Here is a 14558-nt window from a genome sequence, read left to right on the forward strand (position 1 = left end):
TTCCTAATTTCCATGCCGTTACTTAGCATTGCTCTGTCTTCAGTTTTAGTATCTCTCTCCATCTATCAGGTTCACTGAACAGCCCCTGATCCATTAATCACATGGTTCCATAACAGCCTAATTGTCTCGTCTCGTCTTCTTCCGCTTTATCCGGGACCAGGTCGCGGAGGCAGCAGTCTACGCATGGAAGCCCAAACTTCCTTTTCCCCAGACACCTCGGCCAGCTCCTCGGGAAGAACACCGAGGCGTTCCCAGGCCAGCCGAGAGACATAGTCCCTCCAGCGTGTCCTGGGTCTTCCCCGGGGCCTCCTCCCGGGGGGACATGCCTGGAACACCTCCCCAGGGAGGCGTCCAGGAGGCATCCAAAAAAGATGCCCGAGCCACCTCAGCTGATTCCTCTCGACAGCCTAATTGATTGTGGGAAATCTGACCCAGGAGTCATGTTATTGACCATCCGGCTAACTTTATTACAGTATGAATTCGACATTTGCCATTTTCTCCTACACAACCGAAACACATAAATATCTCATCTCATCTCATTATCTCTAGCCATTTTATCCAATATGAAGAAACATTGGCATACCCTTAGTCACGTACACTATCACCTCTGATAACCCCCAGGCCCCTTTAGCCCAAGCCTCTTTACTCGACCTAGGAGCACTTGGTGGTCTTACCTGGGTTTCTCTCGAGCATGCAGGCTCGCAATCTCCAGCTCTTTGTTGGTGAAGGCTGGAAACGTCCTGATGACTCCATATTTCTCTCCAGTGCTTGCAAAAGGGAACGTCAGGAGTTTCACTACATCTGCAACATCATTGGACGAGTAATCATTTTAGTTATAGAGTGTTGCTGTAATCCATTTTGGATTCTAAAAAGCTTTGTCTATAGATCAGAGAAGCCATTTTAGGTCATATAGGGAAATAGGGGCGTGTCTTGAAAGCCACAGGTGGGAATGTGAGTCCATATACGGATGTCTTCAATTAGGAAGAAGGCTCAAAACATTGAATGATGGATCAAAAATATAAATTGTGAACCATTTTGGATTCTGAAAAAATGTATTAGAATTTAATACAATTTTTTTTTCAAAAAGTCTCTCATATATGGAAATGTGGGGGTCCCTATATCGAAACGAGAACAGATCTGAGTGGGCGTGTCTTGAAAGCCATAGATGAGAATGTAAGCATGTCTGTGAGTCCATATATTGACATCTTCAAGTAAATTTACTGGTGATGTTAACGAGTTACCCAGACGGCTTATAAAAGCTTACCTGACAAGAAATTTGGGAAAACATATACAACCCCGATTCCAAAAAAGTTGGGACAAAGTACAAATTGTAAATAAAAACGGAATGCAATGATGTGGAAGTTTCAAAATTCCATATTTTATTCAGAATAGAACATAGATGACATATCAAATGTTTAAACTGAGAAAATGTATCATTTAAAGAGAAAAATTAGGTGATTTTAAATTTCATGACAACAACACATCTCAAAAAAGTTGGGACAAGGCCATGTTTACCACTGTGAGACATCCCCTTTTCTCTTTACAACAGTCTGTAAACGTCTGGGGACTGAGGAGACAAGTTGCTCAAGTTTAGGGATAGGAATGTTAACCCATTCTTGTCTAATGTAGGATTGTAGTTGCTCAACTGTCTTAGGTCTTTTTTGTCGTAGCTTCTGTTTTATGATGCGCCAAATGTTTCTGTGGGTGAAAGATCTGGACTGCAGGCTGGCCAGTTCAGTACCCGGACCCTTCTTCTACGCAGCCATGATGCTGTAATTGATGCAGTATGTGGTTTGGCATTGTCATGTTGGAAAATGCAAGGTCTTCCCTGAAAGAGACGTCGTCTGGATGGGAGCATATGTTGCTCTAGAACCTGGATATACCTTTCAGCATCGATGGGGTCTTTTCAGATGTGTAAGCTGCCCATGCCACACGCACTAATGCAACCCCATACCATCAGAGATGCAGGCTTCTGAACTGAGCGCTGATAACAACTTGGGTCGTCCTTCTCCTCTTTAGTCCAAATGATACGGCGTCCCTGATTTCCATAAAGAACTTCAAATTTTGATTCGTCTGACCACAGAACAGTTTTCCACTTTGCTACAGTCCATTTTAAATGAGCCTTGGCCCAGAGAAGATGTCTGCGCTTCTGGATCATGTTTAGATACGGCTTCTTCTTTGGACTATAGAGTTTTAGCTGGCAACGGTGGATGGCACGGTGAATTGTGTTCACAGATAATGTTCTCTGGAAATATTCCTGAGCCCATTTTGTGATTTCCAATACAGAAGCATGCCTGTATATGATGCAGTGCCGTCTAAGGGCCCGAAGATCACGGGCACCCAGTATGGTTTTTCGGCCTTGACCTTTACGCACAGAGATTCTTCCAGATTCTCTGAATCTTTTGATGATATTATGCACTGTAGATGATGATATGTTCAAACTCTTTGCAATTTTACACTGTCGAACTCCTTTCTGATATTGCTCCACTATTTGTCGGCGCAGAATTAGGGGGATTGGTGATCCTCTTCCCATCTTTACTTCTGAGAGCCGCTGCCACTCCAGGATGCTCTTTTTATACCCAGTCATGTTAATGACCTATTGCCAATTGACCTAATGAGTTGCAGTTTGGTCCTCCAGCTGTTCCTTTTTTGTACCTTTAACTTTTCCAGCCTCTTATTGCCCCTGTCCCAACTTTTTTGAGATGTGTTGCTGTCATGAAATTTCAAATGAGCCAATATTTGGCATGAAATTTCAAAATGTCTCACTTTCGACATTTGATATGTTGTCTATGTTCTATTGTGAATACAATATCAGTTTTTGAGATTTGTAAATTATTGCATTCCGTTTTTATTTACAATTTGTACTTTGTCCCAACTTTTTGGGAATCGGGGTTGTACCATTTACTGTAAACACCTGGTGTCTACTCTTGTAATGTTTGAACTCAAAGACTGGTCAAATCATGTAATAATTTGTTTGTACTCAAACTTGCAAGTTTATATCCATATACTGAATTTGATTTGGAAAAAAAAACCCTCACCTGCGTCAGGAGCACACTTCTCTATTCTGTCTTTGGTCCGATTCCACATCAGCTCCACCTCCCACGAAACGCATCTGTTCGTTGATTTGGCAGGACGTTCTGAGGGCGGAACCGTCTGCAGAGTTTTAAACATTCTCACTATGGATTGCTCATACTGACTGACTCCAGCGTGGCTGCTACTGCTTTCTTCTCCATCCAGATACGCCAGCCAGGCTCTAAGCATCACATCACGGGCTTCCACTGTCCGCCTGAAGAAAAAGTCTCTCTTATACACCATAGCAGGAGGGAAAGTGAGATGAATCGTCCTTGTTCTAATATTTTTAAGTTGTTTGACATGAGTCCATGATCTCCTAAAGGTCATGAGTCCAACCGTTTTTGATGTGGAAAGCACAATCTCGAGCCCCACTCTGCAGGGCTTGGAGCAGGTATACGACATCTGCACACTGGAGTTGACTGTGACGGTGTCAGGGGCTGAGTCAAAGTGAAGAAAATCACCATAAGGGCTCTTCTGCAATGGTGACATGGTGGTGCGTGTGGTGGTGGAGTAGCACTGAATCTTGAATAAAACACACAGGACAGAATTAACAGTGCAAGCACCTTACAAAGCACTGCAAACGGATATAAACTTGAAAAGGAAACATGCAGAAATAATAAAACATCTGGTGACATGCTGTTATGGTAAATAATCAACAAGGGGGTGGTGTGATGTGGCCTGACATGAAGAAGAGATATTGTTACCACCCCAAAGTGGATTATTTTCCTATAACAACACGAATTGACTCATTACACTTATTGTCCATTTATGGATACATTTAATATTGTCAACTGCCCACAAAACAATGTAATTATTTACTTTATCAATATATTACAGCAGCTGTAAACAGTCATTTCCTCACCAGCCTCTCTTCTCTCCCTCTCTCTCTCTCATGAAGCTAAAAAAAGTGTTACCAAGGAACTGCAAATCACAAATTTCTCTATCCTGTGACAGAACACTGAAAGTTACTGGTTTACCTTTTAACTGTTACAAAGCACTGACATGAGAGAGTCCTTCCATAAATGCTAATTAATCTCCCACAGACAGCTTTACCATGTCTGTGATAATGATTACACAAGTTTTCTTTTTAATTAGTTTATGTACAGCGTCCGCCATACAAAACTCTATGTAAGTGGTTACTATACAACCGCTATTATTCTATCCACATTCACTGGACGTGAGCAATCGCATGTTCTGATTGGCTACTCTACTACTAGGCTATCAGCTCACATACTGTGAGTAGAGAAAAACAAAATGGCGGAGCCCATCATGTCAGATATATCATTTTATCATCAAGTATTTAAAAGAAACAGAAATCGCTATAAGAATATAGTTTTTTCCCCCATTATCTCCTGTTCCCCACTCCAGCCCAGTCAGTGGTGGTAATGCACCTTTAAGTTGGTTTGTCAACCGCCAAAAAACCCTAAAGAAGAAGAAAAAGAAAATGGCAGAGCGTGTTGCTGAACCAACCGAGGGCGAAATAAAAACTCTACTCAAAAACAAACCCCCAAAAAATACAAAAAAAAAGCAACAAAATATGGAATAAAAGTATTTGACAGTAAGAACATATTTTATTTTTCAAAAATTATTATAGCATTTTTCACAAATTGCTCCTGTCATTTTGCCGGTTTGTTTACATTCTAAGCAGAAATTATTTTGTCTGACGTTTTGTACAAAGTTTTTATTTATCGAGTTTGCAAAAAATAAAAATGCTCTGTTTCTCAAAATCCAGTGAATGTGGATAGAATAAAACAGTTATTCCACTCACTGTACATGACTTATAGCTGACTCGGTGCTACGTGCTTCGTCAGCTATCAGCTCATGTACGACTCAATTTCATGGAATAACTGTAAAATGTATAGCAGTTAACAATGGCAGTAATATCCTATAAATAATCTTCAGCCAGAATGGCTGTCAAAGCTGCTGTTAATGAAAATTAATTAACACCTTCTGAGTGAAGAAGTCAACAGGTTTAATTTCAATAAAAATATTTGTATCTGGCTCCTAATTTGGTTCCCGTTGCTGCCTCAACTCTGATCTCTCAGAGTTTTTTCTTACTCCTATGCAATTTGCTGATCTAAATCATATATTTATATTAGCAGCACGAGCAACGTCATGAATAAAAAAGTTACTTGTGTCATGTCATCCTTACTACTTGGTTACTCCTCCCCTTGTATTAATAGCAGCGCCGATCCAGTCAGATAATGATATCACGAGTGTCTTGACACAGTTATGGCTCACTCCTCCACTGACATGGTGCAATACAGTTCAAATTTGGGGCCTACTTTAGTGCTTAATCTGTTCTTCTAAATCAGGGCTTTTCAAAGTGTGGGGCGCACCTCCCCTAGGGGGCACCAGAGTTCTTCAGGGGGGGCGCAACGTGAGGAAAAATAAACCAGAATAAGTTACTATTGCGGACATTTAGCGAACTTCAGCTAGCCTTTGCCGGAGACAAAATGGATCGATTTTTAGTACCTAAAGCTACAGTGAGTGAGGAGACAGAGTCTGGGCCAAACAAAAAAAGAAGGAAATATGACCACGATTATTTAAAGTTTGGATTTTCATGGACTGGATCTGAAGATGCTCCACTGCCACAGTGTGTTGTCTGCCAAGAGGTGCTAGCTAACGATGCTATGAGATGTTTAAAATGTGTAAAAGAAGATGTTCTTAAAAAAAAAAGCACAGATGTTTAAAATGTGTAAAAAAAAAGATGTTTTAAAAAAGCACAGATGCTTAAAATGTGTGAAAAAAGATGTTTTCAAAAAGCACAGATGTTTAAAATGTGTAAAAAAAGTTTTCAAAAAGCACAGATGTTTAAAATGTGTGAAAAAAGAGCTTTTAAAAAAGCTCATGTTTTAAATGTGTAAAAAAAGATGTTTTCAAAAAGCACAGATGTTTAAAATGTGTAAAAAAAAAAAGAGGTTTTAAAAAAGCACAGTTTAAAATGTGTAAAAAAAAAAAAGATGTTTTAAAAAAGCACAGATGTTTAAAATGTGTAAAAAAATGTTTTCAAAAAGCACAGATGTTTAAAATGTGTAAAAGAAAAAAATAAAAATGTGTACAACATCATGTTTTTAAAATACGAATGGAACATTAAGTATAGCAACAACAAAAATTGTAAAGGGGGCGCTGTTGTTTATTTGCTCTCTGGGGGGGGGCTGACTCTCCCACACTTTGAAAACCCCTGTTCTAAATAATATATTAAGTTCTCTATGAAACTGCCATCTGTCAAAAAAGTTGTCATTCTGGCGTGTCGGTGCTGTGTTCTGCTTGGACACAAAACACAAAAAAGCAAAGCTCAGTGTGCGGCCAACAAATCCATTTGCACAAGCTTCTGATATTGTATAATTAAGCCCTGCTACTCTTGATGTGGCTCTTTTTTTTGTCAGAGGAGCTTAGAAAACCAATATAGTGATATTTTGTTATCACTCATTCTCTATTTGAAAAAAAAAAGTTGTATTCTGCAAATACAACTTTGTCCTATATTTTCAGGTGCGTTTGGCCCTTTTATCACCCCATACGCTTCACAGAGCACCATTATTTCAGACCAGTGTCCACACTAAACAACTTGACAATCAACATTTATAATCAATATGTGCGCTTCAATTTACTTCATAATTATTTAATTGACAAGTTTGACTAACGGTTTTGTACCTCGTTGACCTGTTTCCTCATTAGTTCATTACAAATTAAAGAGATAAAAGGTCTGGAGTTGATTGCAAGTGTTGAATTTGCATTTGGCAGCTGTTCATGGGAACTCTCAATATGTGGTCCAAAGAGGTGACGATGCAAGTAAAGGAAGTCATCATTAGACTGAACAAACAAAACAGACCCATCAGAGAGATAGCAGAAACTTTTGGAGTGGCCAAATCAACAATTTGGTACATTCTAAAAAGAAGGAACGCACTGGCGAGCTCAGCAACACCAAAAGGCCTGGAAGACCACAGACAACAACTAAAGTGGATGATCGCAGCATTCTTTCCTTGGTGAAGAAAAACCACTTCACAACATCCAGCCAAGTCAAGAACATTCTCAAGGAGATAGGCCTATCATTGTTCAGTTCTACAATCAAGAGACACCTTCATGAATATAAATAAAGAGGGTTTACCTCAAGATGCAAACCACTGGTAACACACAAGGACAGAAAGACTTGATTAGACTTTGCTATCTAAAGCTTGCCCAGTTCTGGAACAGGATTCTTTGGACAGATGAAACCAAGATTATCTTGTACCAGAATGATGAGAAAAGAAGCGTACAGAGAAGGAAAGGAAGGGCTCATGATCCAAAGCATACCACATCATCTGTCAAGCACGGTGGACATTAGCACGTATGTATGTATGTATGTATGTATGTATGTATGTATGTATGTATGTATGTTAGTGTTAAAGGTGGTGTATAGAGGTAGTACCTTTCCTGAGTTTTCTCAGACTGGTCCTCATGCACCCCAGGGCTATGTGACGCACAATACATGGCCACTCAAGAACTGGCCACTCAGCCTCTCTATAGTCAGTGCCCGTTGTGCGTGGTGAAGAGCCACATCCTCCCCAAGGTGACACTGGAAACGTAGGTTGTACCTGCGGCTAAACACAACGGAGCTAAGGGAGTAAACCCCGACAGAAAATCCTGCTAATGCTCCATGGTTAGCAGTAGTTCCTATGGCAATCAATGGTGTTTGATGGGGAAGGCACAGTGAATGATGTGGCTACGCAGAGGATCGATTTTTTGTCAACAATGAGTAGGCACAACTGCTCCAGTTAGGTGAGCACATGGATGAGATGGTGTGTCAGTAAAAATACCTGCAGTTGAGGTTGTCACCAGTCATCTCACTCTTGCGTGTCACTGGATCCTGACAATCAAAACTTAGAGAGTGGCATTGTTGTCATACAAAAAGTTATATCACTATAAAAAAATCTGTACAGATATTCCTTCACCAACTAACATCTTATCTTCTTATCTGTGTTCTAAGCCCAACGGCGATAGAGGCGTGGCAACACATGCAGACTTAACAAGTTGGGCGCATGTAGTCACAATTCTGCACAGAGGTGGCATTAGACTTATCTTAACATCGTTTTTATCACCACTAAGGCAGGTGTAAACTCGGTGGAATCTTTTGTGACTGAGCAGCCTGTTTAGGAGAGCACTGCTCACCCAATTTAACTTGGGAGGGGACTAGAAAAGGTGTCCCAAACAAAGCTGCCTTACTAAAGCTGATCAGTTTCGTGTGGCTGACGGCTGTTCAGTCAAGCAGGAACAGACAAAACAGAAAATATCTCACTAAGAAAACATGGCTTCAAATATGTTGTTGGAATGTAAGGACACTCACTGACAGTGAAAGCTCAAATCATCTAGAACATAGAACAGCTATTGTTGCCAACCAATTAGTCAAATACAACACTGATATCGCTGCTTTGTCTGACACTCTTCTCTCAAATGAAGACCAACTCACTGCGGTCGAGTCAGGCTACACTCTGTTTTGGTCAGGACGGCCCAAAGGGGACAGATGCGAGGCTGGTGTTAGGTTTGCTGTGAAAACCTCTGTAGTCGATAAGCTCAAACGTCCATCTGCCATCAATGAACGTATCATGAGACTTTGTCTGCCTCTTCCTGCAAACAGATATGTCAATCCTATCTGTTTATGCTCCAACCCTTGTTTCCTCTGAAGATGTCATCATGTCATTCTATCAAACCTTGCAATCAGTCATAGTGTCGATTCCAAAGGAGGAGAATCTTGTGATTCTTGGGGACTTTAATGCACGTGTTGGTAGTGATCACAGCATATGGAAACCTTTAGGCCCTTACAGTATAAGAAACAGCAACAGCAATGGTCTCTTGCTTCTCCAGTTATGCTCTGAGTTCAATCTTGCCATAACAAACACTTTTTTCCATCAGAAAAAGGAGCATAAGGCAACCTGGTTCCATCCTCAGTCTAAACATGGTCAAGTGATCGATTTATCATCACTCCTCATGGAGAACTGAGAAACTTTTGCAAGGTACGTGTGATGAGAGGTGCTGATTGCAACAGTGATCACATGATGGTCAGAACTAAGCTTCAAATCTCCATCCGTAGAAGGATCCGTCCATTTGGGGTCAAGGTCCCAAAGAGGATTGATGTCTCTAAAGTTAAGAATCCAGTGACAAAAGAGGCCTCATCATCTGCTCTTGATTCTCTTGACTTAGTCAACTGCGACTGGAATGCCTTTAAAGACCACATGTACAAGCAATCTGTAGAGGTGCTTGGGCTTTGGAAGGTTAAGCATAGGGACTGGTTCTATGATAATCCTGATGTGATCAACCAACTCTTGGATAAGAAGCATCATTCTTACCAGAAGCTGCTCAACTGTAATTCAAATTCCAAGGTCAGACTCACTTGTGAGTTTGCGAAGGTTCGCAGCCATGTCCAGCAAAGAATCTGTCAGATCAAGAATCAGTGATGGCGTGACCTCTCTCACCAGATCCAGTCTGCTTACAACAATCAAATCAAATCAAAGTCCTTCCCACACCATGTGGCGCATAGGGCGACGCCGATCCCCGTTTCCATAGCCCTCGGCCTCTCGCCTATTACATAGCTAGGGTTACAGTGGGGGGCTAGTCCTCTGGTAACTGCGAGAGTTTGACTCCCCACTCGCATCTGTATTGCAGCGTGCCCTGCCAGACGGCACCATTTTTTATGATGGTCTTTGGTATGACCCGACCGTGAGTAGAACTCACGATCTCCCGATCGAGAGGCGGACATGCTAACCACTAGGCCAACTCACGGTTGTTTACAACAATTGTGACACCAAAATGCTCTACAGCTTACTTTGTCAGCCCTTTGATCCCAAGTCACTCTCCTGTGTCCCTCTATTGTCTAAGGACGAATCTGAGATCTTCAAGATTCTGGAAGGCATTATGAAGCGTTGGAAAAAGCACTTTTCAGACTTGTTCTTCAATCCATCTATAGTCAATGATAAGGCAACTGAAAGTATTCCACAAAGGGAATATTGCTACTCCCTCAACGATGAGCCATCTGAGGACAAGGTCAAGGCCTGCATAAAAGAGCTGAGTACAGGAAAAGCCCCTGGGCTTGATGGTATACCAGCAGAGATACTTATATATGGTGGTGAGAACCTCTATCTTGCAGTACATTCTTTAATTCTGCGTGCATGGAATGGTTCTCCTGTACCCCAGGATTGGGTTGATGCCATCCTCATCTCTTTATACAAAGGCAAAGGGAAGAAATCCAAATGCAGTAGCTATAGAGGGATCTCCCTCTTGGAAGCTGTAGGCAAAGTTTTTGCCAGACTCTTGCTGAACCGTCTCAATGAGTTCATTTGTCCCAGCGTGATACCTGAAACTCACAGTGATTTCTTGCCTGGTCAAGGGACTGTTGACATGATATTCCCTGCCAGACAACTCCAGGAAAAGTGTATTGAACAGCGTATGCCATTGTATCAGGTCTTTGTTGACCTCACAAAGGCATTTGATACTGTAAATCACAATGCACTCTGGAAAGTACTTGGCAAATATGGATGTCCAGCTGAATTCGTTGACAAATTCAAGCAGCTTTATCGCTCAATGAAGGCTAGAGTTAACTTTGACAGCCAGGTCTTAGAAGAGATATCTGCTGATAATGGTGTAAAACAGGGTGATGTTCCAGCTCCCACACTGTTTTCTATCTACCTTTCTGCAATGATCTGGTTCACATTTCACGACTGTGACACTGGTGTCATGATACACTTTCGCACATCTGGGAAGGTATTTAACCTTTGTAGGTTCAATGCAAAGACACTAGTATTGGAGCTAATTGTTAGAGAGCTTTTGTACGCTGATGATGCTGACCTTGTTGCCCATTCTGTTGAGGATATGCAGGAAATCATGAATCACTTCGCCAACGCCTGTACCAGTTTTGGACTGACAATCAGCCTGGATAAGACAAGTCATGTTCACGCCTATCCCAGGCGAGGTTTACACTGAACCAGATATCTTCGTTTACGGCTCTAGACTAGAGGTTGTAAAGTCTTTTGTATATTTGGGTAGCATTCTTTTGTACGATGGCTCCTTGGACAAGGAAGTGAAAGCTCACATTGCTAAAGCTTCTTATGCCTTTGGAACCTTGGAGGATAGAGTCTGGTCTGATCATGACATCACTATTGGCACCAAAGTATCTGTCTACAATACCTATATACTCTCCACCCTTCTGTATGCATCCGAAACATGGTGCCCATACCAACACCACCTTAATGCTTTAGAGAGGTTCCACCAGCAGTGCTTGAGGCGCATCCTAGGTATCAAGTGGCAGAGCTTCACCCCTGATACAGAGGTGCTGCAGATGGCCAAAATTGAAAGCATCACTATTAGGATCATGAAAAACTAGATGCGTTGGACGGGACATGTTGTCCGCATGAAAGATTCTAGGCTTCCAAAACACATATTCTATGGCAAACTGTCCTCTGGCACACGCCCTAGGCATAAGCCGAAGAAGCGTTTCAAAGATAACATTTAAGCAAACCTAGAGAAAACGGCCATGAATAAGAAAACCTGGGAAGAGGATGCTTCTGCAAGTCAAGAGGAATGGAGGCGCTCCATTCATGCTGGTGCTAAGAGGTATGAGGAGGAGAGGGTTTCTAGAGCTAAGCTGCGACGCGCTTGTCGAAAGCATGATTTAGACAATATCCCTGCTGGACACGTTGCAGAATGGAAGTGTAACATGTGACTGCATTCTGTTCTCCAAAGCAGGGTATGTGAACCACCTCAAATCGCACCAACCTCACCCTAACACATCATGCTTCTCCCCTGCTGAGCCTGCTATTGCTCCAGCAGTGCACAAATGTCTGCTCTGCCCAAAAATGTACAAGACTATTGGTGGGCTCAAACGTCATCTACTGGTTCACGGTGATGAGCAGCCTATCACAGAAGCGCAGAAGCCACCACTTGAGTGCTCAATCTGTCATCTGGTCTGTCGATTGTTGGCTGGACTCAAGAGCCATCTCTGCAAACATGAATGAAACACAGATGTTGAAGTAACCGAAGGAATGGCACTTGTCTGACAAGACGGAGCAATCAACATGTATTTATGTCAGTGGAAATGGGTCACTGGTGTTGATGACCTGACTGCTGCTAGCAGTAGCAGGATGAATTCTAAAGTGTATAGAGCTATATTTTCTGCTCAGATTCAGTCAAATGCTGCAAAACTGATAAGACAGCACTTCACAGGACAGATGGATAATGACCCAAAACATACCGCGAAAGCAACCCCAGAGCTGGAATGTTCTTAAATGGCCAAGTCAGTCAAACCCAACTGAGCATGCTTTTCACTTACTGAAGACAAAACTGAAGGCAGAAAGTCTCATAAATGAGCAGCAACTGAAGATGGCTGCAATAAAGGCCTGACAAAGCATCTCAAGGGAGGAAACTCAGCATTTGGTGATGTCCAGACATTCCAGATTTCAGGTGGTCATTGACTGCAAACTAAAAGTATTAAAAGTGATGCTTATATTTACCTTTGCCAACTTGGAGGACGTCATGTTTTTGCCTCTGTCTGTTTGTTCCCAGTGGAACTCAAAATGTAGTGAACAGATTTTGATGAAATTTTGAGCAAAAGTGAGACATGGACCAAGGAACAATTGATTAGATTTTGATTCAAATCCGAATATGTGGCTTGGTGGAGGTATGCTCTCTACCCAGTGCCCTTCAAGTCATAATTGTGTTAGCTTCTCCAATTAGAGCCTGTGGAAATAGAGAGACTATGAAATAAATGGCTGTGATTCCTAAATGATCAATGCAGTCTTTTTGTTAAACCGCTTGAATTAAAGCTGAAGGTCTACACTTCAATTACATGTTGATGGCTTCATTTCAAGGGCAGCACGGTGGTGTAGTGGTTAGCACTGTCGCCATAGCTAATTGGTGGGTCTAAATTGTCCAGGATGTACCCCACCTCTCACCCATAGTCAGCTGGGATAGGCTCCAGCTTGCCCACGACCCTGTATAGAGGGATCCCGCATGACGTCACCGCGCCGCGAGATTTCGGTAGTCGCCATATTGGAAGACCAAGTACACATCTATGCAAGTACATACATACATAAAACAAACTACACCTGAAATGTAGCCAGGGCCGGTTCTGCCCTAATCTGGACCCGGGTGCAACATTGCGCAAACCCCCCCCCCAAAAAAAAACACACCAGTCTAAATCAGGACAACCAGTGTTCGAACTACGGGGGTACTCGGGGGATCCGAGATCCCCTGAAACAGACATGAGATCCCTTGAAAACATGATTTGGGAAATGTTGGGGGGTCTCTAAAATATTGGCAAAATGATGTTTATTGACATAGCAATCATGTGTAACGGGAAGCATTTGCATATCCAAAGTGTTGTGTTTACATCAAAGATAAAATAAACCGATATGACAACGACTGCTGCTGCCAGGTTGGTTGTTGAGTAGCCTGACTGTTTTTTTTTTTCTTGCGTGTGGTATCATTGTTGACGCGAGGTTGTTTTTTGAACATGCCAATGCGGACACGATTTCCCCTGATGAGTTATGTGGAGGTGTGGAGTCCGCGTGATATGTGCGTAAGATAGGCTTCTCATGTGTTTGGAGATCCGCGCTCCGAGACAAGCACAAGCACCCCCCAGGGAAAAAAAGGGACCCCCCGAAAATATCGGCATAGTTCGAACACTGAGGACAACCATCACATAACTATAACTATAAACATTTTAGATCAACTATTTTAACTAAATGGGCTATAATAAATAAGCCTGCAGGCAGCCACGGCGGGCTGCCTCAGAAAAGTAACCATTCAATGACACAACTGAAAGCCTGCAGCCACGGCGGGCTGCCTCAGAAAAGTAACCATTTGTCCTACCTTAAAACTCGTTTTGCATTTTCTGCCTCCTTTTTTGTATTGTCGACCCTGCGTTTATTTTCTTTCCTTTTCTGAAAACCCGATTTGTGTCCAGATATTTTGTTCTGCTACCAACGAACTAACTCGTCAGGTCTCGTCTCTCGAGTCCGCGATGAAGAGCAACAATTGATACATTTTTACAAACAACCAATAGGGAGGTTGCAACGTTCAGGCTCTCCTTTGCTCACAGACACTCAGTAATGCACTTATTCTCTGTCTCCTGGCAGAAAGCTCCTTAGTTTGCTCCCCTTGTGTCTCAATCACAGCTGGTATTCTGAAGAACGACTTCTTTTCACCTTTCCCATCAGCTTTGTTGGAACACCCTAACACAGCACAAAAGTTTACCATTGTAGGTTTATGATGAATCAAGTGCCTCGTGGGTTTAAATTCCGCGCGCTGCCGTTATTTCCCCCGATCACGAGTTTGTTGGTCTTCCAATATGGCGCAGGGTCTGTTTACTTCCGGTTTCTGGTGACGTCAGTGGGAAGGGTCTATAGGATAAGAGGCTACAGATAATGGATGGATGGGCTTCATTTCAAATCCATTGTGGAGGGGAAGGGTGGCACGGTGGTGTAGTGGTTAGCACTGTCACCTCACAGCAAGAAGGT

At 42.3% G+C, this 14558-nt stretch overlaps 1 protein-coding gene across 2 annotated transcripts in view; it reads right to left on the reverse strand.

Moving 5' to 3' along the window:
• Positions 1-14558, reverse strand: part of LOC132896684 (protein sel-1 homolog 3) — a 55546-nt gene that overhangs the window by 34549 nt on the left and 6439 nt on the right. Inside the window, exons 1-3 of one of the 2 annotated variants that reach the window (XM_060937689.1) lie at positions 7481-7877; positions 3039-3594; positions 675-801 (exon numbers count right to left, since the gene is read on the reverse strand). In XM_060937689.1, the coding sequence (XP_060793672.1) occupies positions 675-801; positions 3039-3561 (650 nt within the window). In that variant the 5' untranslated portion in view covers positions 3562-3594; positions 7481-7877. Of the gene's footprint in view, positions 1-674; positions 802-3038; positions 3595-7480; positions 7878-14558 lie in introns of those variants that run through there. The other variant, XM_060937688.1, reaches the window with a different exon arrangement.

Source organism: Neoarius graeffei, chromosome 13 (assembly GCF_027579695.1).
Source record: "Neoarius graeffei isolate fNeoGra1 chromosome 13, fNeoGra1.pri, whole genome shotgun sequence".
NCBI classification, from domain to species: Eukaryota; Metazoa; Chordata; class Actinopteri; order Siluriformes; family Ariidae; genus Neoarius; species Neoarius graeffei.